This window comes from Carcharodon carcharias, chromosome 10 (genome assembly GCF_017639515.1).
Source record: "Carcharodon carcharias isolate sCarCar2 chromosome 10, sCarCar2.pri, whole genome shotgun sequence".
NCBI classification, from domain to species: Eukaryota; Metazoa; Chordata; class Chondrichthyes; order Lamniformes; family Lamnidae; genus Carcharodon; species Carcharodon carcharias.
In genome coordinates, this window is record NC_054476.1 from 42,298,469 (window position 1) to 42,320,644 (window position 22,176).

Sequence of the window (22,176 nt, forward strand, 5' to 3'; positions counted from 1 at the left end):
TCAAGAGTACATCAAGAACTAGAGGGCACAGATTCAAAATAATAGGCAAAAAGAGTAGAAGCAATGTGAGGAAAAATTTTTTCACCCAGAGGTTGGTTGGAGTCTGGAACAAACTTCTTGAAAGGGTGGTGGAGGCAGTTTTGATCAAGTTATTCAAAAGCGAATTGGATTGCTATCTCAAAAGAAAGCATGTGCAAGGTTATAGGGATAAGGCAGGGTAGTGGGATTATTTAGAATGCTCTTTCAGAGAGCCAGTGCAGACTCGATGGGCTGAATGGCCTCCTTCTGCACTGTAAAGATTCTGAGAGAGGTTATTGATAAGATTGTGGAATGGGCAAAAAAAGTGGCAAATGGAATTGGATACCATTAAGTTTGAGGTGGTACATTTTTGTTTAAAAATTAAAAGTAGTATATGAAAGTAATAACGATGCTTTGATAAGGGAATGAGTGTATGATGTGTATACAAATAGAAGATTTTGGGGATTTAGGTTCACACCTCAAGGGGATAAGGACATAAAATAGCTCCTTAAACACTAGGTTTATGTCAAAAGATATAGAATATAAAAGTCAACGTAATGGCAAATCTGTAACAGTGGCTCTCAAAGCTTATCTTGTCCATTGTCCACTCGGCAGGCAAAAGACCCCACGAAGACCCCCACTGGTTGTAACCCACCCCACTTTTTCTTGCCAGTGCAAAAAACACACAAAAATTTATGAGAACTTATGAAAGTGATAAATATTTCACTGCTTTTTCACTACAAAATGTAATAAATTTACATGCAATAATTTTTAAAAATTAAATATCATAAGCAAATTATTTATTCATGCCAGAAACAAAAGTATAAACATTTTCATATAATAAACATGAATACTACAAGGGAACATGTTTATTTGAAACATTCTAATAAATGTTATAAAATTATCATAATCTTCTGAGTTACTAATACCTATCTCACATAAATATTAATCAAACTAAATAATCAGTAACATAAAATTTTACTTATTAAGCTACATTGTTGTTGCCCGGACTTAGGACAGCACATGCCATGCATGTGGGAACCGGTCTGGTTGTGTGATGTCACATGAGTGGTGGGGATGAGGGTTCTGGCCTGTTCACTTGTATGGTCTCAGAGGTGGAGTTGCATATCAATGACATGCATTTTGGACCAGCCCACATTCAATTTAGAGGATCCTTGCGGACCACCTGTGGTCCACGGAGCACACTTTGAGAACCGCTGATCCATAAGACCACAGTTGGATTACTGTTTGTAGTTTTGAACTCAATCTATAGGAGAAACACCGAGACAATAGAGAGGGCGTAGCCCAGATTCACTAGAACGCAGCCTGGTATGAGGCAATCCAAATTATGATGGAATTAGACAGAGTATATGGAGACTGCTGTTTTCAGTGATTGAGGGGTCCAGATAAGGGAACATAGCTTTAAGAGATTGAGGAATGAGAGCAGGAGAAACATTTCTGTGGTGTTGGAAGGTTGTAGAATGCACTACCAGAGTCAGTGATTAAAACAAGGACGATGTCAATATTTAATAATCAGGTGATTGAAGGAAAGGAGAATATGGGGCTATTGGAATAGGCTTGACTACTCATTTTGAGGATAAGCACCAACACAAACTGATTGGGCCAAATGGTTTGTTTCTGCATTAATCTTTATACAATGCAGACCAGGATGAGTCAAGACTAGGTTTCTGTTTTATACTGAACTAGGCAATGTCGATAATCGTGTTCTTGAGGATTTGACATCTGGGCTGGGATTTTCTGGCCCCTTCGCGGGCGGGACCTGCCACAGGCGAGGCGGCTCCCCAGCCAGGAATCCATAGACTTGCGGCGGGACCGGAAGATCCCGGCGACGGATGGATGTGGAAAATCCCACCCCTAGTGATTTACAAAGTTTGGGCTGTACCTTTAGACTCAGCTTGGTGCAGATCTGTTCAGCAGTCATAAAGTAAGGAAGCATCATGGCTCTCTAACTCTTCAAACTCTTCTTTGCTGTAATGCTTAAGGAAGTCATAAGAGATATGCCTGCAGATATTAAAATTAGGTTTCGTTCAGGGAAGCTGTTCACTCTTTCCAGTCTGTGTGCCATTATCAAGGTCACAGAGGCAGGAATCAGAAAGCTTCTGTATGCAGATGACTGTGCCCTAGCTGCCCACAACAAGGAAGAGATCCAGACAATGGCAAACAAATTCTCGAGTGCTGCCAAAAACTTTGGTCCCCAAATCAGGGTCCTGAAGACCGAGCTTATGTTTCAGCCAGCACCAGGCACACGCTATAAAACACCAGACCTCACTGTTGATGGTACCAGTCTCAAGGTTAAAGAGGAAGTCTCATACCTTGATAGTGTGCTGTCTAGAGATGCCAGTATTGATAAAGATATCCATTATCATGTCTGGAAGCAACATTAAGCTAAAATCAAACTCTACCAGGCCATTGTCCTTATCACCCTGCTGTATGGTGTAGAATCCTGTGTCTGCTATAGGTACAACATCAAAGCACTGGAACACTCCCAGCAATGACACCTGAGGTCTATCATGACAATTTGATGGCAGCACAATATCACAAACAACAAGATCATTCAGCATGCTGGGCTGAGCAGCATGAAGACCCCCGACCCCCGCCCCCCATCCTCATCTTACCAACTTATCTTACATACTTACCTTCTCCCTGGCTTCTTAAAGTGGCTGGGACTTGTAAGCTTACAGCAGCTAGTATAAAGGGGGCATGGCTTCACGCCCCAATGCTGCCCCACTGCACAGAGGAGTCCCAGGAGTAGGTAAGCTGCAGATTTCTTAGCAGACTTGAGTTAGAAGGTCAGGTGAGAAATGTGCAGCTCCCAACTAAGTAATAAGGAGCATAGTGATAATCTGACCGTGATGGCCATTCCTTGGAAGTTCTGGCCCACGGTGTGTGAACACAATCAACCACAACCAATCTGTGCTGCTCCAGTGTTGCTGCAATCAGTATTCTGTCATTCCTACAGCATGTTTACTTCTCTACAACATTTTTTTCCATGTCTTAATTATTTTCATCTCTGGTTTGGCATGTCAATTAATGTTAAACCACTTTGAGTACTTTAAGGACACAGGCACATCATTAAGGCAACAACATTCAGATCTGAATCATGTGAGTGCCTGATTTTTTAAATTATCTTTTTAACAAGGGTGAATATCAAAACTTGAGAATATCAACGAAGTACGAAGCAACTGGTTTTACTTTATAAAACCTGCTGAGAAACTTATCATTCTGAAGTCCCGGTGGTGATTAACAGCTCACTTGATGAAGTAGTGGTTCTTCTATTGTGATTATCCACAGACTGCTGGAGATTCGGAAGATTTAAATCCTCCAAATTGTGAAACATAAATACTTCCAATTAGTTTGAAAGAACAGACTATTCTGCATGTAGTACTTCAACTTCGTGAAGCACAATGGCCTAGACAAATTCTCACAAACCTAAAAACAAAAGCAAAATACTGCGGATGTTGGAAACCTGAAATAAAAACAGAAAATGCTGGAAAAGCTCAGCAGGTCTGGTAGCATTTATGGAGAGAGAAACAGAGTTAACATTTTGAGTCCATATGACTCTCCTTCAGGACACGAAACCTTGAATCTGTATCTCAAATCTTAATTGTTCTTTTTCACTCTTTCTTCCAACACTCTTTTCATGTATTTCTTCTCTTATCTTTCTGTCCTCCATCCTTTTCTCTATTCTTCTGATCATTCCTTTATTCACTGGCTGTTTCTTTCCTCCACTTTTTCTGCCCTACATTTCTGAGAATCTTTTCTACTCTTTCGAGGTTTGTTCTTCCATTTTTCTTTCCATTATTATTTGTTCCTTTGCTTTCTTATCCTCCATCTCTTTACTCGCCCTTGATCTAAAACATGTAATGCAATGGCATAATTCATGAACAGAAATACAAGAGTGCCACTGGTGCATGACATGGCATAGTTAAGAATTTTCTGAGTTTCCTTAGGCTTCAACAGGGAGCTTACTCTTTTCAAAAAATAAAACATTCCTCAATGATGATTCTTTTTACATGAGATCTCTACTTTACTCATTGCATCATTGGCACATTGTATTTGACAAAATTCAATCCGCTTCAAAGAGCAAAGGGATTTAAAGTGAAGAAAGGGATCTTAAAATTGATTCTCTTGGACACAAGAGCACCAGTGGTGCCTTGCAAACACTGGGTATGTGGGCCATAGGCTACGCGTGAAGTCGACATGCAATGTTCTGAGTGACCCATAGTTTATGGAGGCTAAAGATGGGAAGATCAGCAAAGCTGGTAGGAGAAATCAAGTTTCATGGTAATAAAGGCATGGATTAAGATTCCATTGGCCGAAGGAGATAGGTAGGGCAGAAGTGGCTAAACTTTGGAGGTGAAACTAAGTGGTCTTAGTGACTGACTGGATGTTGGGAGGATACTGAGTTGGAATTAAGGTTCTACACCTCTGGACTCCAGTTCTTAATATTGGATAGTGGCAATTGAGGAGGTGGATGGTCAAACTGAATGCCCTTCACATCCACAGGGAAGCTGCATCTGTGCTTCCGGATAAGGTTAATGTGGGGGTGGCATGTAAATAATGAAGGAGGAGTCAAGGACACATACCAGGTGACTGCATGGACATGGGCAAAGAAAGCATCTGAGACAATGTAATGCTACTGATGTAACCGGTGGGAGTGAAACTAGACAGCAGATGAGCTGTTCTGTTGGCCTGTGGAAAAAAGGTAGTCAAGACGGATAGAGTGATCAATAGATGAAACTAAAGGAATATTTATTTGCTGTTGGAATCATTTTTGAACAGGATAACAGCGGCATTATATATATGTTTGTTGAGTTTAATGTAGAGAATGCAAAGTTTTAAAGCAAAGTGGCACATCCAAGCTTACAAGTGAATCAACACATGGCAACCAAAGCAACTCAATGGGATGACTTATCCATCAGCAGGAAACCCTTTAAATACCCTGCCCAACTTTGTATTTCATCAACTTTAATAGAGTGCAAAATTGGAGAGGGCAGTGACGTTGTATAACAAATGGCTGACCCAAATCCACCTGTTTTCTACCAGGCAAATTAGGCTAAAATTTCCCTCAATGTGTGTCACTGACTGGAGCAAATGGATCTCAATGCTCCTAATGTGCTGAGGATGTGATAAAACCATCAAATAGTCTGTCCATATTGCAGACACTGAATCGCACTGCTGCGCGGCTGGGAAAAATTAGCAGGTCAATGGCCTGGAAGTAAATCTCAAGCTACTAAATGCAGATATAAAAGTCGAAATGAGAATCCTGGAAAACTGTACAAAGATAGAAAATGCTGGAAATGTATAGTAAGCCAAATAGCATCTGGTTGGGTTAATGTTTAGATCATCTATTGTATTCTAATCAAGGGTCCCACCTCTAAACACTAACTCATTTGTGCCTTGACTAACTAGCTGTGAGGTTAACTAACTGGTTGTGAGTGTTTTCACAGACATGTATCCTATCATCTATATATATATATATATATATATATATATATAGTCTATCTTAAAAATGGGTAATGGAGCAGCAGCAAGTGATAAGACACTCATGTGTAACACTCTATTGTGTATCCCGAAAATGCTGGCAATGGTGTTTCACGATGAAGGAGCAGAAGTATGGAAGCTTGTTAGAACACGCTTAGTGTTCTTCAAATAAATTAAATAGAAATTGTTCCTCACGCAAGCATTCTTAATCCAAAGAACAAATTTGAAAAAGATTGCTACAACATGTCCATTGACTCCATGCCAAGGAGTGACAGAGTAGAGGGTGAGTTAAAAGCAAACAAACAATCTTTAAAAGTAATTATTAAAAGAGAAAAAGCAATGCATTTTGCTAGTGGTTTGGCTGGTAAATGCACGGACCATTTACAGAAGCTGAGCCGTACAGTCCAGTCCTCAGTCTGTGCTGAAACAGCTGATATCAGCCGAAGTAAGTAAGAACGATGGAGCAGGCTCAATGAATTGAATGCTTTAATCTTCTTCCTATGTTCCTAAAACAGCAATAGGAATGCTATAATTAGCCTCGGTACGACTGAACTAAGGAGAAACTCAGCTAGGATTCCCACTCTTAATTGTGATTCAGTGAACCCATACTTAAAGGGATGTGTGAGAGGATGTTGGATGAGCATAGTATCCGGTGTGGCAATAATGCCCTCCACAATATAATAGCTTGCCTACAGCTATTGTCTAAGCTGGTGGAATGAAAATGAACATTTAGGTGATGAGGTCGCAACAGACACCCAGAACTCTTGGAACCATATGCAGCATCTTCAAGAGAAGAGGGAATAAAATCAGTGGCAATAAAGGAGTAAAAAAATTCTTTATTTAAAGCTTTCTTCTGTACTTGAAAATTGAAAGATTTTCATGGCCCAACATGATCATGTGGGAAAGACAGATGTCTCTGTACATTGACTGCTTGGAGCATATGATAAGGTCCTTTTACCTTCCCTCTCCTTACAGTACAATGTATTTCATGATCTGGTGAAAAATAACAAGTCACAATGCAAAATCACTTAAATGCAAACCATAATTTTATTAAAATTGAATATGCGCCAGGCAACTGCAGTTACAATTTGTTTTACAATTAACCCTCTTTAATTAGAAATAAAAATAACACATCTGAGCAGCTGAAGGAAACATTCCAGCCTCAGGTGAGTCCCTAAACACAAAAGGGTGTGGTATGTAAGAGTGCGCCATAACAGGCAAGGCCAACAACTGCAAGAATTCAACTGTTTTTAAATGCAGTAGCACCAATAGCTGTTAAGTGCTGCTGCAGGCGATTTTCAAATTATGATTTTAATGAGTTTGACCTGAAAAAATATTTCACTACATGTAAAACAGTATCTGTTGAGTTTCCCCTTTTCTTCCCTACCTGCCACCAACCCCTCCCCCTCCCCCCACTCCACAAAAATAAAACCACATACACTATGTCACATTGTATCACTGATGGTGCTTTATGCTGATTTAAATGAATATTTGTAAAAATAAAACACTACATGTAAAACAGTATCTGTTGAGTTTCCCCTTTTCTTCCCTACCTGCCACCAACCCCTCCCCCACCCCACAAAAATAAAACCATATACACTATGTCACATTGTATCACTGATGGTGCTTTATGCTGATTTAAATGAATATTTGTAAAAATAAAACACTACATGTAAAACAGTATCTGTTGAGTTTCCCCTTTTCTTCCCTACCTGCCACCAACCCCTCCCCCACCCCACAAAAATAAAACCATATACACTATGTCACATTGTATCACTGATGGTGCTTTATGCTGATTTAAATGAATATTTGTAAAAATAAAACATTCAAACTAACAAACCTGGCTGATCATTTTATATTGTTGTTTTATCATTTAAATTGTCCTAAGAAGAAAACTGATCTTCTAAAGTACTATACCACAGGACACTAAGGCGAGGTAGTATTAGGAAATGCAGCGTAGCAGAGCTTTGAGAGCAGCCAGGAGAGAGATCTTTATGAAGCATGTATGTTCTCACAGTGGTGCATGGATTGATGAGGGACAGATTTTTTTGAGTGTTGGATTCACTGGGTCATGAGATGCAGAGCTCGATTGAGAATGCATGTATGAGAAGGACAGTGTCAAACTTGCAGACTATTTTTCTTTTCCTTTTAGCCCTGCTATTTGAAATATTGGATTCTATTTTTGCAGAGTTATTGCATGCCCACTTATCAACAAAAAGGAGCAATAATAACTGGCAATCCAATTTGCTGCAAATATATGTGAAATATAAAAAAACATGGGTAACTATTTGTTCTGTGAATCTTTTTGGATTGAAATATTCTTCTGGATTATAAGTTTTAACAAAATATTCTAAAGCAATTGTCCTTTCTAATCAGTGCTCCATTATGGCTACCACTTTCCTCCTATCTCATTAGGCTGGGCAAACAAAGTAGATCTTCCTTTCTGATATCTATGTTATTCTTTCTGATAAGACCCCCTTTCACAGAGAAAGTATAGATACAGTGAGAAATGCTAATTGGTGCTTCGCTATTGGACTGCTAATATTATTGAAATTTGCTTATACTATTCTACAATATTCTCCCATTATACATTGTTTTAAAACAAATGGCACCTTACTGGTTGCACTTAAGCAGATTGATTTGGTAATTTCTGACAGCTTTATAACACAACAACTTGTATTTATATAGTGCTTTTCATGTAATAAAATGATCCAAGGCACTTCTTGGAAGTGTTATAAAGCAAAATTTGACACTAAGATTCATAGGAGATATTAGGGAAGATGTTCAAAAGGTCGATCAAAGAGATAGGTTCTAATCACATTTTAGTTCTTGTAGCTCAGCTGTCACCTTTTTGTGAGTATGCTTCTTTCATAATGGAATAATTTAAAGGGGAACATGCACAGTAACTGCTGTTAGGCCCCCCCTGTCTCATACTCTAGTTACCATTACCTTTTTGTTTGAGTAGAGAGGATAGTCCAGCTCTATTAGCATTGCTAACTGTACAAACATGTGAATGAAGTAGTCTTTGGTCAGTTTTGTCCTTTGCAAATGACTTGGCAAAAACTGGAAAGCTCAGCCCTTGAATGTCAGTTTGAGACTTAGATTTCAACTTAGCCTCCTTTCTAAAAATCCAACACTTTGAAGATGTGGAATATGTGCCTACAGAGTACTCATGTGCCATACAACTAACATCTTTGAAGTGATGGTGAAGTTCCACCAATCATCAAGCTTAAATGGTTACTTCCAACATTGCACCACATTTAAATGGATTATTAGGTTGTCAATCTCAGACCCGTGTTGCTTTTATCTTGGATTCGACTTAACAGCCTCCCTTTTATTTTCAGTTTTGGCCCTTTGTCACTTTTTCCCCCATGACGTTTGACTTTGCCTCAAATTTAATTTTGGATCACCGGATGTTTGTGCATTGTTGATTTGTTTTGATTTTGTCTTTCTATTGTCAATTCCTATCATTGTCACTTCCTATTGATGTCAGTTCATGCTTCCACTTGTAATTTGTATCTTATTATTTCTGCAACTTAATTAGACAATAGTTTGGAAAGGAGGTCAAAGGCATATTCTCCTCCCAACAGAATTGTTAATTCTTTCTGTCATTGAAACCTTGTTGTCGTTTGGTGTTTTGAGATGCTCACAAGGAAGTGCAACAGCAGGAACCAATGGATCACATAACTAAAGCAGTATTCTTCACTTGAGCACACAATGTGCCTTTACATGAGGTACCCTGGTAGTTCATTTGTGATGTGCTCATGTCTGCTCTCCAACTTAAAGAGCTCACTTGAAAGGGGCAGAATCTTTTGCATAGTGACGGAAGCAACTGTGCAGCAGCTCAACAAATTTATACTTATTTCATTTTCCCTCTGCAGCAACATAATATTATTTGTTGGTTTGAGGTCCTTTTATTGTTCCTTTGTGACCTTGAAACATCCTACATAGACATATGTATACACATTTTTTTAAAAAAAACTAGTGTTTATTAATTTAAAAGTTTGATTGACATCTATTTATTCTGATGTGCGAGAATGCTGAATGTGTAGGTGGTTAATGGTTCAGGTTGAGGATTATTAATACAATTTACAGCTGTTTGAGACTTGCTTCAGTAACTTAGACTTTGTTGTATAGATTAAAACACACTGGCAAGAGCCTTTTGATGTAACTATTGTGTGTGTATGTGCATATGTGTGTAAATCTTTTATTTCCCCTTAAAATGAAAAGAACAGACCCTTCCCAATTTGTTCTCTTTTTTTTCACCAGTTGCCTATGAGCCATCTGTGAACAAAAGTTCTAAGTCTGCACGGCATGTTTCTACCCAACTGAGGCTTTTGTTTGGGCAGATGTTTGGACTCAGTGGTGCAAAGGCAGCAACAGAGGTTCTGTTGGCACATGTTCGATGCTATTCTTTGCTTATTGTCTGAACCTGTGTGCATTGTTCTTCATCGACAGGTGATAGCTACCCTGTGCAGCTCATTCCGTCGACAATGGCAGCTGCAGCTGCGTCTGGACTCAGCCCATTACAGCTCCAGGTATGTGCCACAACAAAGAATTCTGGGATAGAAGCCAAAACATTATACTGAATGCCAGTCTGAGCACTTGAGATTTTTTTTATCCACAGTCAAGTAAACTTAACACTTTAAGGGCTGAATGAATAGCAACATGGAAAATAGACCTTGGTGTTATGTTGTAGAATACAGTGCCAGCGCCTAATGCAGTCTTATGGGATTTTGCGTTGTGGCTCATTGCAGTTCAGCTCCTTATATTTGAAGTCTGCTGCTGGTCTCCTAAATGCTAACTGAATGCACAGGGGTGTGAATCCCACCAGTAAATCCCACAAAACAATTAAAGTTGCCAGTTTACACTGGGTAGTGTCATAGGCTGAACAAAACTGCCGCATTGGGGTATGACGATCTTTAGAGTAATATGAAAGTCCCAGAGCATATGTATTTTTGTCTGTGTACAGCCATGTATTGGTCTGTAGCTATGCGTGTGTTTGTATCCAGATGCAGTACTGAGACAGAATTGCATTGTCAGAGGTGCCATCTTTCAGATGCGATATTAAACCAAACTCTGTAAAACTCCTACATCCTCCCAGTATCCTGGATAACATTTATCCCACAGGTGACCTTACCAAAGCAGATTTAATAGTCATTAATCTAGTTATGGGACCTTTTGTGTGCAAACTGGCTGCCATGTTTGTTTACAAAACTACAGTGACTACACTTGAATAGTACATCATTAGCTGTGAAATGCATTATATAAAAGCAAACTATTTTTGCTTTCCTGTGTGTGTGTGTGTGTGTGTGTGTGTGTGTGTGTGCCTAGCCTTTATTAAGGGTTGATTTTTCAGAGCTTGCATTGTCAACAGGAAATCTTGCCCACAGGTTAAATGTTAGCAGGAAATTATGGGCATGCTGCATATGACTTGTCACCCAGCTGGATTGAACACAGGCAATGACAGTGCTAAAGCAGGACATTGCACCCTGTTCCTCAAAGCCTCATAGTCCACATATCACAGCCTCATATACGGTTGTGATTATACTGTGGGACATTCCATGGGCATGGATTCTCCTTCAATACCTAACCCAAAAGGCCAGGAGTGAGCCTAAACTGTGAGTGTTGGTAGGTTTTTTATTTGTGGCTTGTTTTTGTCATCATCCAACAGCCACAGTCACAACATCCATATTCTCACTCTTTCATACACTCATACTCCCACACACACACACACACACACACTCTCCCTGTCTCTCACACACACACACACACACACACACCCACCCCTGACAACTCACACTCCCTCACACACACCATTACAACTACACACCCTCACACACTCACACTTCCTCACAGACACACACTGTTGGATCCCGTGGATCCTCATCGTCTATTCGTTTTGAGTGGTGGCCAAGTTAGTACTATAGATAGAGTTGATCAGCAGACACTTCTTGGGTGGAAACATTAAATTTATTAACAATATACTCAGCAGCAACTATACATGTGCTTTGAATTTCAACTCCATCTCTGCACTGACTTCTGAGGTAGGCTGCAGTACTCTCCTATTGGTTTCTACAGATCATGTGATCCTTAGAAGTATTATTCTTAAAGGTACTTTACACACTAAACAAAACCATAATTACTACATTCCTCCCCCATTAACTCAGCTATATATAGTATACTTACAAGTACATATTTTTCAAGACAACATAATATTTACGCTGTGTAAGGAATTTACAAGTTCAGTCTTTCAGGTGGTTCCCTGTGTGGGACGTCGCAGCTCCACAACTTCAGATTTTTCATAAGGAACCTCCTTTTCTGGATGTGCCTGAACATCAGGTGCTTCGGTGGACACTTGTAGTTCTGTATCCTCAACTCTCATATGAACATTAACCATATCTATCCTGGGTTGCATATCCTCAACAGGAAACGCAGACCCAGCCATGATCACTGGTGGAACCAAACCTTGGTGATTTGTCTCTCTCTTCCTTAAATGATCCACAAGGTTACTGATGATCTGGCCTTCTACCTCCACATGGTAAGATAGAGGTCCAGTCACTGCACTTAGTTCACCCGGAAATCACCTTGGTCCTTCCCTTCCCCTAGGTTTTTCACATATACCGGCTCTCCCACGGTAAATTTCCTCTCGCAACCATGCTAGTTGTGTCCAGTTTTATGACTTTCCTGACTCCTTTCCACCTTCCCCTCAAAATTTGGCATTATTAAGCTCAATCTCGTCCTGAGATGATGTTTCAACAAAAACTCTGCAGGTGTGACACCTGTTGTTGTGTGATGCAATGTAATGGAAAAGAAAGCATGCTAACTTAGTTACCAAGGAATCACCAGTTCGCTTTTCCATGCCTGTCTTGAACATTTGAACTGCTCTTTCAGCCAGTCCATTTGAGGAAGAGTGGTACGGTGCAGTTTTCACATGATTGATACTGTTAGGCTGATAAACTGTTGAAACTCAGCACTAGTAAATGCTGTGCCATTATCAGAAACAACTACTTCTTGTAGTCTGTGAATAGCAAAACTCTGACGTAGTTTCTCAATTGTAGTGGCCGACATTGGTGACTTCACCTCATATGCGTCTAACCATTTTTAATGGGCATCAACAATGAGCAGAAATATTGTTCCTAGGAAAGGTCCAATGTAGTCAATGTGTAACCGCCCCCAGGGTCTACTTGGACACTCCCATGGGTGTAATGGAGCTGTCACTGTAAACTTTTGCAGTTGCTGACATTGCACAAAGTGCTTTACTAAGCTCTATTTCACCATCCATCCCAGGCCACCATAGATAGCTGCGTGCTATGGTCTTCATTCGGGAAATTCCTGGATGGGCACTCTGTAGTTCAATTAATGTGGTTCCCTTCCCTTTGGAGGAACTATCATTCATGTTTCCCACAATAAGATGCCATCCTGGCTGGTTATTTCATGTCTTTTGTTGAAGTACGGTTTCACTTCATCAGATACGAGCTCCTGTGACCAACCACGTAGCACTTGTTCTCGTACTTGAGATAGGACTGGGTCCCAACTTGTCCAGTCTCTGATCTGTCGAGCACATACCGGCGAGGAATCTAAGAAATTTAACTGCAAAACAAGTTCTTCCACAGGAAATGCTTCGACATTTGCAGTTTTATCTCCAGGCCTAGGTACGCAAGTGTACTCGTATGCTGCAAGGATTACAGTCTTATTTGCGTTTTCTTTCTATGTACCTTCTTCTTTCTAGTGCTCAATTTAACCTCGGCCTTCTTTTCGACTTCAATATTGGCCAGATTACTGTCAGATTTGAGCTCGACTTGAGTGAGATCAGTGGTTGGGTCTCCCAAATTTTCCTTATCTGTCTGCTTCTTAGAAAATTCCTTCACTTTTGCCTCCAAAACCTCTTTAGCTTCATGTAGCTGATTCTTCAGCTTTTCCATCTCTTTTTTTGGTATTTGTTTGCTGCCTCCTGGAAAATTGAGCATTGTTGTGTCTTCACTGCTGCCTCATTCTTCAGTTTGGTCAGAGAGATGCTGAATTCTTTCTGTTTCTCTTCATACTTTTCCTGAGGCAATCTTGTATTGTGCGAAGACCCTTCAGCAGGTTTTATTTTTCCTTTCGAAGGTTGTTCACCTCGTCTCGAACTCTGTCATTAAGCATGGTCTCTTTGAGTTCCTTTCGCAATTCTACCACATTTTGACTTAAGACAGCCTGCATTTCTTCAGGTTGTTGAGTCCTCACACTTTTTTTTCAAAACAGGAATGCTTCCAGCTTCCTTTTGGAATCTCAGTGGCCACTCAAAGTTGATTTCCCTTAGCCAATTTCGCCCTAAGAGGCTTGGTCCTCTGCCTCTCAATACCAACGCTGGTAGCTTTACCGATTGGTTTCCACAAGGACAGTTACTATGCTTATGCCTTTGACTTGAATGTTTTTACCCTATATGTTTTTAATTTGGCAGCATTTTCTTCTAAATTTAATTGATGTTCGCCATAATTCAGATATCTGAAGTCATGTTCCCCAATTACTGTAGTGGACGCTCCTGTGTCCACTTCCATTCTGACAGGTCTGCCATTTAATTTCCATGTGACAAATATTGGTTCAGTCTTTCCATCCTTCAGATTAAACAATGAGTAAATATCTGAATTTGTTATTTCAGGCTCTTCTGCATTGTAGATCTCACTGGGTTTCTTCTTTCGTTTAAAAGCTTGCTTGAATCTTTCCTTGCACTGTCTCATTATATGTCCATTTCTGTGACAATAATAACATTTGATTTTTTTAAAATCCCAATCGTTATAAGACTGTGTGTTTCCACCTCTATTGAAATTATTCTTTGTTTTCGCTGCTGAGTCATTTTTTTCTCTTTTCCCACTAGCGAGGGCTGTTTCCCGCTTCTTGGCAAAGTCTTGCATTTTCACAACCTTTTTGGCTGGAGATTCCTGCCCAAAGTGGAGAATGGCGCCATTTTGCGCTCCTTGTATGGCTTTTGAATTTCTTACTGTGCTTTCCATAGCCAGTGTTATCTCTAGCGTCTTCTTAAAATTCAAAATTCACTTTGGGCAATAATCTCTTCTGAATTGTGTCCTCATTCACACCACATACTAAACAATCCCTGAGCATGTCGTTTAGAGATGTACGAAACTCAGTGTTCTGCTAACTTCTTCAAACTTGCCACATAACAAGCAGCTGTCTTGCCCGGGGCTCTATTTCTCGAATTAAACTTGAACCTTTGCATCGTTATTGAGAGCTTTGGCTGGTAATGACACTTCATGAGGTCCACCAATTCATCAAAAGTTTTCGAATCTGGGGCACTGGGTGCCATCAAACTACAAATCAGGTTTTATTCACACATGTACTTAAGAGGATCGCCCACCTCTTCTCTCCCCCTGTAATCTTGTTCACTTGGAAAAAGAACGTGTGGCGTTCAATGTAATGAGACCAATCGTCTGTGGCTGGTTCGAAAGGATCAATTCTTCTGAACTGCGGCTTTCTGAGCGAGAATAACTTCTTTGATTTGAATGGAACTTTTACTTACAATTACTGGCGAGGTACAGTGCCAATTTCTTTTCAACTTGATTCCTTCTGTTTAATCTTGTTTTATCCATGTCTCCAATTTGTTGGATCCTGTGGATCCTCGTCGCCTATTGGTTGTGAGTGGTGGCCGAGCTAGCACTATAGAAGGAGTTGATCAGCAGACACTTCTTGGGTGGAAACATTAAGTTTATTAACAATATACTCAGTAGCAACTATATGTGCACTTTCAACTTCAACTCCATCTCTGCACGGATTGCTGAGGTAGCCCACACTACTCTCCTATTGGTCACTACAGATCATGTGATCTTCCTTAACAAGTGTTACTCTTAAAGGTACATTACACACTAAACAAAATCATAATTACTACACACACAGACACACACACTCACACATGCGCACACACACATGCACTTCCTCACAGACACACACTTTCACACTCTCTCCCTCACAGATATTCACTCCCTCAGGTACACACATCCCCTCACACATTCACTCTGCCTCACATGCCCACTCCGTCACATACGCACACACCTTCATGCTCTCTTCATGCACATACTATCCCACACACTCACTCTCTCACTCCCTCATGCATGCTCACACTCTCATTTTCTCACACACTTGCACAGTCTCATATTCTCACGCTCCTTCACACACACTCACAGCCTCTCACACATACTGAAATTCTTTCACACTTCCTCACACATGAACACACATGCACTATCTTTCAGTCTTACACACACACACTCTCACACTTTCCTGCAAGGATCACTGGTACCATCCACTAACAGGAATTGGGATTGATATTTTCCTTTTCTAGCCCAGAGACCTCCAGGCAGCTGTAGATGTAGCAGCCTTGGTGAGATCAGCTAACAGGGCACCAGCTGCTTTGATGTTGGGGTTCAGTGGGGTGTTAGACTATCTGGTTCCAACACACTGGTCTTAAGGTCAGGCAGTGGCAACCTGAAAGTAAATGTGTTATTTGCTAATACCAGCAGTTGTAAAGATCTATTTGTACCTGGGACCTATTACCTTGAATATATCAGCATCACAACCCAACAAGTCATTAGGAACACCAACCTATTGTGTGTGTTTTTTTTAACCCACTTTAACTGTATAGTCTACTTCCGTCATTTTAATTGGGATTCTGGGGGAACAGCATCCTTGAGCCAGCTAAACCCTGCCTTCCTATCCCAGTGTCGGACCTGCAGGCCCATGAAAATCTGGGTCTGTAATTCTGCCATGGGGGTAATTGACCCACATATAAACAATGGAAGCTGGCTCACAGATGCTGGTCTCCTAGAATTCGAATTATAAACAACACCAATATAAAAGCTTCTTTTGTGCGATATTTATGTTCTGAGTCACCATATTCCTAAGAGAGGCAGGCTCTCCTGATAAGCAGTATAAAGTCCACAGGTCCTATTGTCATGCTTGTTAATGAGATTTGACTCTACGATTTTTGCCACAATATTACAAGGAGAGAAAGGATGAGTGCATTCAATGGCTGTCTTGCCTACCATTGTTAATTAAAAGCTTTAACCTCACTTTTAGCCCTTGGGTAGTCAACTGTTAATGTGGGAGTAAAAAGACTGAACACTGACTATTTTCAACAGGGCTGATAACGGCAGATAATGTTTAAGCATTAAAACTTTAAATGGCTAGAATTGTTACCAAACAAAGCAAATACTTTATGAAAAATGTGACATGTAACTTTTTTTTCCAGATACAGTAGTGTAATTTGTCCTTCACTGCTTATCGCTTAGAGCTTTAATGAGCCTTGGCAAGTCCTAACAATGCATGCAGCTGCAATACAAGCACCAACAGTTCTACCACCAGATCGGAATTCATGTACAGTATTCGAAAGGAGAGAGAAACAAATAGGGGGGACAAAGAATGAAAGAGGAATGCACAGATGCCGGTTAAAGAGGCTTCTTCTTAACTGTAAACAAAGTATACTTTGGATATTGACCTTTTGTGGTAATGTCGGGTGCTGGTCGAAAGCAAGACTGAAATATTTCTCAACACGCCTCAGGGACAAAATAATGGTAGTACGAAGGCCAAAGAATTCTATTTTTAGTGGAATAGCACAGCAGATGGAGTCATGAATAGTCATATATCTGAAGGAAGGCCGAGAGGCTTTAAACATTAATTTAGATAATGTATTTATTTAACCCTGGGAACAATTCAGAAACTACAATTCTGAGGGCTTAGCGTGGATTTGACCTTTCAAATGTAGGGAAAGCAACTGACAAGAATTTTAGTGTTGTACTTATAGCAGATTTTAACATTTCCCCATTTGTTCAAAAAGTTACAGATGTGCCCAAGCACAAATCACATTTCAGGATCTTATTCCTCCACTTCCTGGTTCAGCAACAACCGTGAAAAGTTAGTGGTGTTCCAGCAGGAGCTTTTTGCTGCATTAGTTTAGTGTAGTCATCAACAGCTGACAGCCCAGAGCAACAGAGGCCAGTCAATGAATCCTAATGGGAAGCAGCAGCAACAAACAACAGCAAAGTTGCTTGATTGGCCAGTTCAAGGTCAAGTGTACAGTCACTGCTGTGTGTATAAGAGAAAAACAGCAGAGGTGAAGGTAAAACAGTGAATTTAAATCCTGAGACCTTGAGAATTATTTATTAAAGAGACTGAGAGACAGCCAATTCCCTCCCGGACATTTAGTTTTAGTGATTTGACACAGAGAGATAAACGTTTTAGGGCAAAAGTTTAATCAAGGCCCCTTTTCAAGCACGGGGATCGGGATACAGGATTACGCCATAACCAGTCCCATTGAGACAGGTAACACGTAAACTTCGGCTGCCACTTCATTTAAATGATTTCAGGGTGCAGCCAGCACAGTATGCCCAGTCGACTGGCTGCACACTGTTTTAACAGGGGGCCCAGCAGCATGCATGGCTAGCATGTGTTTCAGCCAGCCTGCACACCTTAAAGGTAGCCTGCTGTTCTTAAGAGGTTGCTGCAGGCTGACTGTGGAAGACTTGAATAGAAGCAAAAGCATAGAAACTGGAGCAACAGGCAAGAGAAGGGCCCCCAGATTTTTTGACACAGCCTGAGGCCGTAGTCCAGGTAGGGGAAAGGAGGAGAGATGCAAATTGTTTCCGCAGGGAACCAAGAGGCCTTCAAGGCGTACCCTGAGAAGAGAATGGGGACAGGCGACCAGGGAGGTGAAATGTCAGAGTTTGGCCCTGAAGACCTGCTAGCAGGGCCAGAAGAATTTCAATGACCTCACACAGGTGGTCAAGGTCAGTGACTGCATGTTCAAAGGACATCTCCTGAACACTGCACCACCTCTCATGCTGTTCAATGCACTACAGCTCCATCACTCACCCAACAGCACTCTCAATCAATCAGGACTCATGCCTAACTTTCAGATACTTTACCTTACCCTTCACCCACCTACTAATGCTGCAAGTCTCTTGTTGCTTCCACTTGCCTCAAATATAGTGCTACACAGTCACTGACTCTCTCTTGCAGGACAAGGTGGAACACAATAGAAGGGATCAGCGCAAAACCAGTGGGGGATGGTCAAGTCTGCATCTCCTGAGCCCAATGGAGGAAATGGTGCTTTGCATCATGGTGATGGCTGAGACAGAGCCCCTGAACATTCAGGAACTTGCCCCTCATGCTGATAGCTAGCATAAAGTGCAAGCTGCAGATGGTGTGACCACAGACTATGCTTTTTGCCTCACTACAACATCCCCCACTTCTGCATTTCTCTTTCCAGATACCCAAGAACTGCCACCTGAACAGCCAGTGCAGCCTCGAGAGCAAGATTGTCAGCTACTAACATCTGATGAACAAGTACCATCACTTGATTCGACACTTGCAGCCACTAGCTCAGATACTGGCACTACGTGTATGTTAGAGGGTAGCATAGAATCGGGACCTGTACGTGATGAGTTACGGGACATGAGTATCACAGAATTAGAGAATTGTTACAGTGCAGAAGGAGGCCATTCGGCCCATTGTGTTTGCACCGGATCTCTGAATGGTTATTTCACCTAGTTTGCTCCCTTCTTCCACTAACCCTGCAGATTGTTTATTTTCAAATAATCATCTAAATATCCTCTTGAATTTCTCGAATGAACCTGCCTCCACCAAATTCTCAGGCAGTGCATTCCAGACCCTAACCACTCGCTGTGTGAAAATGTTTTCTCTCATATTGTTTTTTGCTTATTTTATCAATTACTTTAAATCTGTGCCCTCTGCTTCTTGATCCTTCCACCAGTGGGAACAGTGTCTCCCTATTGACTCTATCCAGGCCCCTCAAGATTTTGAATATGTCTATCAAATCTCGCAGCCTTCTTTACTACAAGGAAAAGAATCCCAACTTCTCCAATCTATCTTCATAACTCAAGTTTCACATCCCTGGAGTCATTCTTGTAAACCTCTTCTGCACTCTCTTGAATGCCTTCACATCCTTCCTAAAACGTGGCAAGCATTTGGCTGCAACCAGGCCAGGCCAGCTACAAAGGGTAAATATTGGGCTACAAGCTCCCTGGGATCATCCAGCAACCTTCATAAACCAAATAGGCTTTCACTCACTCAATGTGCAGCTGGTGAGTGACCACTGCAACTGAATCCTGCAGGTGTGCTCGCTTCCCAGGAAGCTCTCATGACTTGTCCATCCTCAGTCATTCTCAGGTGCCACGACTGTTTGCTTCCCCTCAGCAACTGCATTGATGGCTCCTGAATGACAGGGATTTCCCCTGGAACCTGGCTCATGACACCTGTGCGGAACCCACAAAGCTGAGCAGAGGGCAGCTATAATGCCACCCATGCCTCAACAAGGGCAACAATAGAACAATAGACCACTTGAATGCTGAAGATGAGGTTCCACTGCTTGTTTCACTCAGGTAGTGCTGCTTTATGCACCACAGATAGTCTCCAAGATCATTCTGGCCTGCTATGCTCCACATAACTTCATACAGCAAAGGGCTGAGGAATTTCCCAATGGGGTGGTGGAGGAAATGGAGGCTTCCTCAAACAAGGAAGAAGGGGAAGAGCCTGATGATCCTGAGGGGTGCTTGGTGCAGCTACAGATGCTAGGGCAATGGAGCGATGGACCAGACAGGCTCGTGGCACCCTCTTTCAAACCTGATTCCAACAAGAGTGAAGCCCCTGCATGATTTAATGATCGCCCCCCTCAATAAATATCATGGTGGAAGTTTAAGCAGAACAGACACACTCTTCTCAGACCAACCTACATTCCCACAACCTCTGGCACCGAGAAGGAAAACGCTGCAGGCCATTAGCACTAACAAACCTATATGCGTGGTTTCATCAAAGTCACACACATTTAGTATTTGGAAGGAAATTGCACATTACTCAGTGACACATGCTCCATATGCCGGCAATGCCTTGCTAAGAACTCTACGCGTTCACCTGCAACATATGGAACGTCTCAGTCACAGACACTTTTTAGGCAACAGCTTCTGATCGATGATAGAGGGGTGAGCACTACATGCTGGCTTGCCAGCCAGGTTCTAGATCTCTGACCTTACAAAGGTTGCCTAAAATAGAAACTTGTACATGTCAAGAGACTCAGAGATGCCATTACATCCGAGGCCACACAATAAATGGTGTTTCCATAGGCCCACTTCACTTATCATTGATAGTAAATGAGGTGGCATGCCCTTACATGCACCCATCAGTTTGTACAACTCACAACATAATGACCATTCAACACACATGAATAAGGTGATCCAAACCACATATTTACACATGACTTATTAGATCTACAGAATGAATAGGCACCCGTGCTATCTTTGTGCCATTAGGATATTTTCAACTATGTTTTCTCTCACTATGCCTTGGCTCAATCCTGACATCTGCAGCTGAGGTGGAGGCAGCCTGCTGAATGCTATGCTTCGTTGCATAAGTGACATCCTCTGCTGCTCCAAGGCCCAGAGGGCTCCAGTCTGCTGGTGGTTTCCAATACAGATGCAGTTGCACCCTCTTTGGCCTCACCTGCTGGAGGTGATGGGATCACTGGCAATTGGAATGGCAGTGCACTCTTGATGGCAGCTCTAGATCCAGGAGGCGAAAGGGCACATGGAGGGAGATCGAGGTGCCTCATATTCCTCTTGCCTAGCCACTGCTTAATAGAGCTCATGGCCAGGGTGACAGAATGCAGGTCCAAATGCATATCCTGCAGCCAGTGAGTATTCTTCTGTACCTAGCTCTCCATGGCAATCACCAGCCTTTCTGTGGAGGAAGCCAAGTGCTCACATGCCAGAGCCATGGCAGAACTCAGAACCTGGATGGACTCCTCCACCTTTCACTCTAGCATCTCCTCCACATGTTCCCATGCCTGTTTCTGCATCTCCATTAGGTTTCTTACCTCCTTTTCCAGAGGGACGTTCTCAGCACGATGATCAGCATAGGCCTGGTCTCCAACAGTCCTCCAACTGTCTGGGACCTCGGCTGTCACATCTTCCATTAACTGTGGGCACCTGTCTGTGATGTGCTTGCCAGATTATGACCCTGAGTCTAATTGTGAAAGCATAAACACCGAGATGAATGTCTCCGTGCTGGTAGAGGGTGTGGGGGAATGATGTGATAGTACATCCTCTGACTGTTACATCATCCGCTGAGGTAGAAGTTGGGCTTGCTGCATGCTGCCTTCACTGTCTGTTGTGACTGTGAGTACCTGTAGTGGATAGCACAAAGAATTAGCTTTGGTTATGCACATTCCTGTATGTCTGCATCCTGTATACCCAGTTCTGAACAAAAGGCTGGAGACATCCTCACTCTGATGCCCTGAAATTGCGGCCTCTCCTTCAGCACAGGATCAGCCTGCCAGTTCCGCAGCCTCATCTTCTCTGGGGATCAGGATCATGATTTCTGGTCACCTCTCCCTCCCTATCTTTGCTCACTCCCTATGTTCTGCACCCTTCTGCACTGCATGCAGAAAAAAGGATTGAGTGTCATTTCACTGGGCTCCTAACCCCTTAATGAGAATGCAGGCCTATGACAACTACTGTCACCTTCCTAATATTTGTTCCACACATACTCTCTCCTGTAGCTTTCACAGCATAAACTGACTCCCTCACATTAGTCCACATGTTCCACTCTGGCACTTTGTCCATGAATATCTAATTGGCTGTCCGCTGCGTGATT

At 41.8% G+C, this 22,176-nt stretch overlaps 1 protein-coding gene across 13 annotated transcripts in view; it reads left to right on the forward strand.

Moving 5' to 3' along the window:
- Window positions 1-22,176, forward strand: part of sox6 (SRY-box transcription factor 6) — a 724,678-nt gene that overhangs the window by 565,251 nt on the left and 137,251 nt on the right. For all 13 annotated transcript variants that reach the window (XM_041197601.1, XM_041197599.1, XM_041197600.1 and 10 more), the window contains one exon: window positions 9,982-10,061. In XM_041197601.1, the coding sequence (XP_041053535.1) occupies window positions 9,982-10,061 (80 nt within the window). The remainder of the gene's footprint in view (window positions 1-9,981; window positions 10,062-22,176) is intronic.